This window comes from Penaeus monodon, chromosome 23, assembly GCF_015228065.2.
Source record: "Penaeus monodon isolate SGIC_2016 chromosome 23, NSTDA_Pmon_1, whole genome shotgun sequence".
NCBI classification, from domain to species: domain Eukaryota; kingdom Metazoa; phylum Arthropoda; class Malacostraca; order Decapoda; family Penaeidae; genus Penaeus; species Penaeus monodon.
This window is the reverse complement of record NC_051408.1, coordinates 33,795,187-33,796,502: the sequence shown is the minus strand read 5'-3', so window position 1 is coordinate 33,796,502 and position 1,316 is coordinate 33,795,187. Positions and strand designations below refer to the sequence as shown.

The 1,316-nt window shown below is 55.9% G+C and overlaps 1 protein-coding gene across 1 annotated transcript in view; it reads left to right on the top strand.

Annotated features, from left to right (window-relative positions):
* The window catches only part of LOC119587943 (espin-like), a gene marked incomplete in the record, with an annotated part of 133,296 nt that overhangs the window by 126,992 nt on the left and 4,988 nt on the right, over positions 1-1,316 (top strand). Inside the window, 2 exon segments of the mRNA XM_037936654.1 lie at positions 322-765; positions 1,010-1,316. Of these exon segments, the coding sequence (XP_037792582.1) occupies positions 322-765; positions 1,010-1,316 (751 nt within the window).

Here is a 1,316-nt window from a genome sequence, read left to right as displayed (position 1 = left end):
CATTTCTTTAATTTAGATCCCATTATTCAATAAATATCATCCCTAATTTTCAATAAATTTAGTTTTCCATCCTCAAAATATTTTTGCTAACGGTTCTTGCGTTTTTTAAATTAATTAATTTATTTATTTTATCGTTTCGCTTTTTTCGATTTTAGACCGTAATTTTAAATTAACTGCCACTGGTAATAAAAGTAAATAAATGTATTATTATGGCACTGCTTACGGTAATGAAGATGCTAGTAATGATGATGGAGGTCCCTCACCCCCCCCCCCCGGCCCTCCTCGGCGCGGCCCCCTGACCGCCCTCGCTCCCTCCCGCAGAGTTCGACGACGGCGGCAGCGGCTCCGCAGCGACCGCAGTCCGAGCATCGTCGGGTCGCCGGCAGCTGCAGTCTACGCTGTCGATGCCGCCGGCCGCGCCCCTCCTCCCGGCGCCCGCGAAGGAGCGCTCGCCCGTCACGCGCACCAACTCCGAGCCCCCGCCGCCCCCACCCCCGCCCATGCCCTCCACCCCTTCGCCCAAGGCCTCGCCTTCGGCCTCGCACAAGACAACGGGATCCTTCGGCAGGAGGGACAGCCCCTCGCACTCCAGCGCCTCCTCCCCCGCCCAGTCGCCACCGTCCTCCAAGCCCTCGTCGCCCAGGGCCGCCCACGACGCCCTGCGCGCCTCCGCCTACGACGAAGGGCCCAGCGAGGAGGGCGTGGTGAGGCCCTCCGAGTTCGTCAGGAGGAACTCGCAGAGGAGCGAGAACGGATCCTTCAGAGGTAGGCGCAGAGAGCGAGGGAACGGCGGCCTCTCAGTCGGTATTTGTTTATGCTTAAGGCCACTCTGTTCAGTGGTGTTTTATGTCATCGATTATGTTTTTCGTAATCGTAATTTAGATGGCAGTTTATTATATTTGTGAAAAAATAGAACGAATGACTTGGTAATATCATCCACTGAAATACGAATATATTAATGATAATTTTATGAGCATTTGTAAAATATCATCTTTTTCTTTCACATCAGGAGGCCACAGGAAACTCGATAGGCCTACGTCTCTGCCCTTGGACGTCGCCGAGCACTACGGCAGGATCCTGTCTGCTGGGAGGGACAGGGAGGCCCCTTCGGGCACGCAGGAGGACCCGGGAGTGTCGACGCAGCCCAACAGGTCCCCGGTCATGAACGGGAAGACGCTGCCCTTCATTCCCCCGCGGTTCCCCTCGCAGCCCTCGGGCTCAGGGCTCATCAAGCCCTCGGAGTACCTGCGCTCCCTCGGGGACACGAGCGGCAACGGAAGCTCCAACGGGAATGGCATTTATGGCACCAGCGGCCA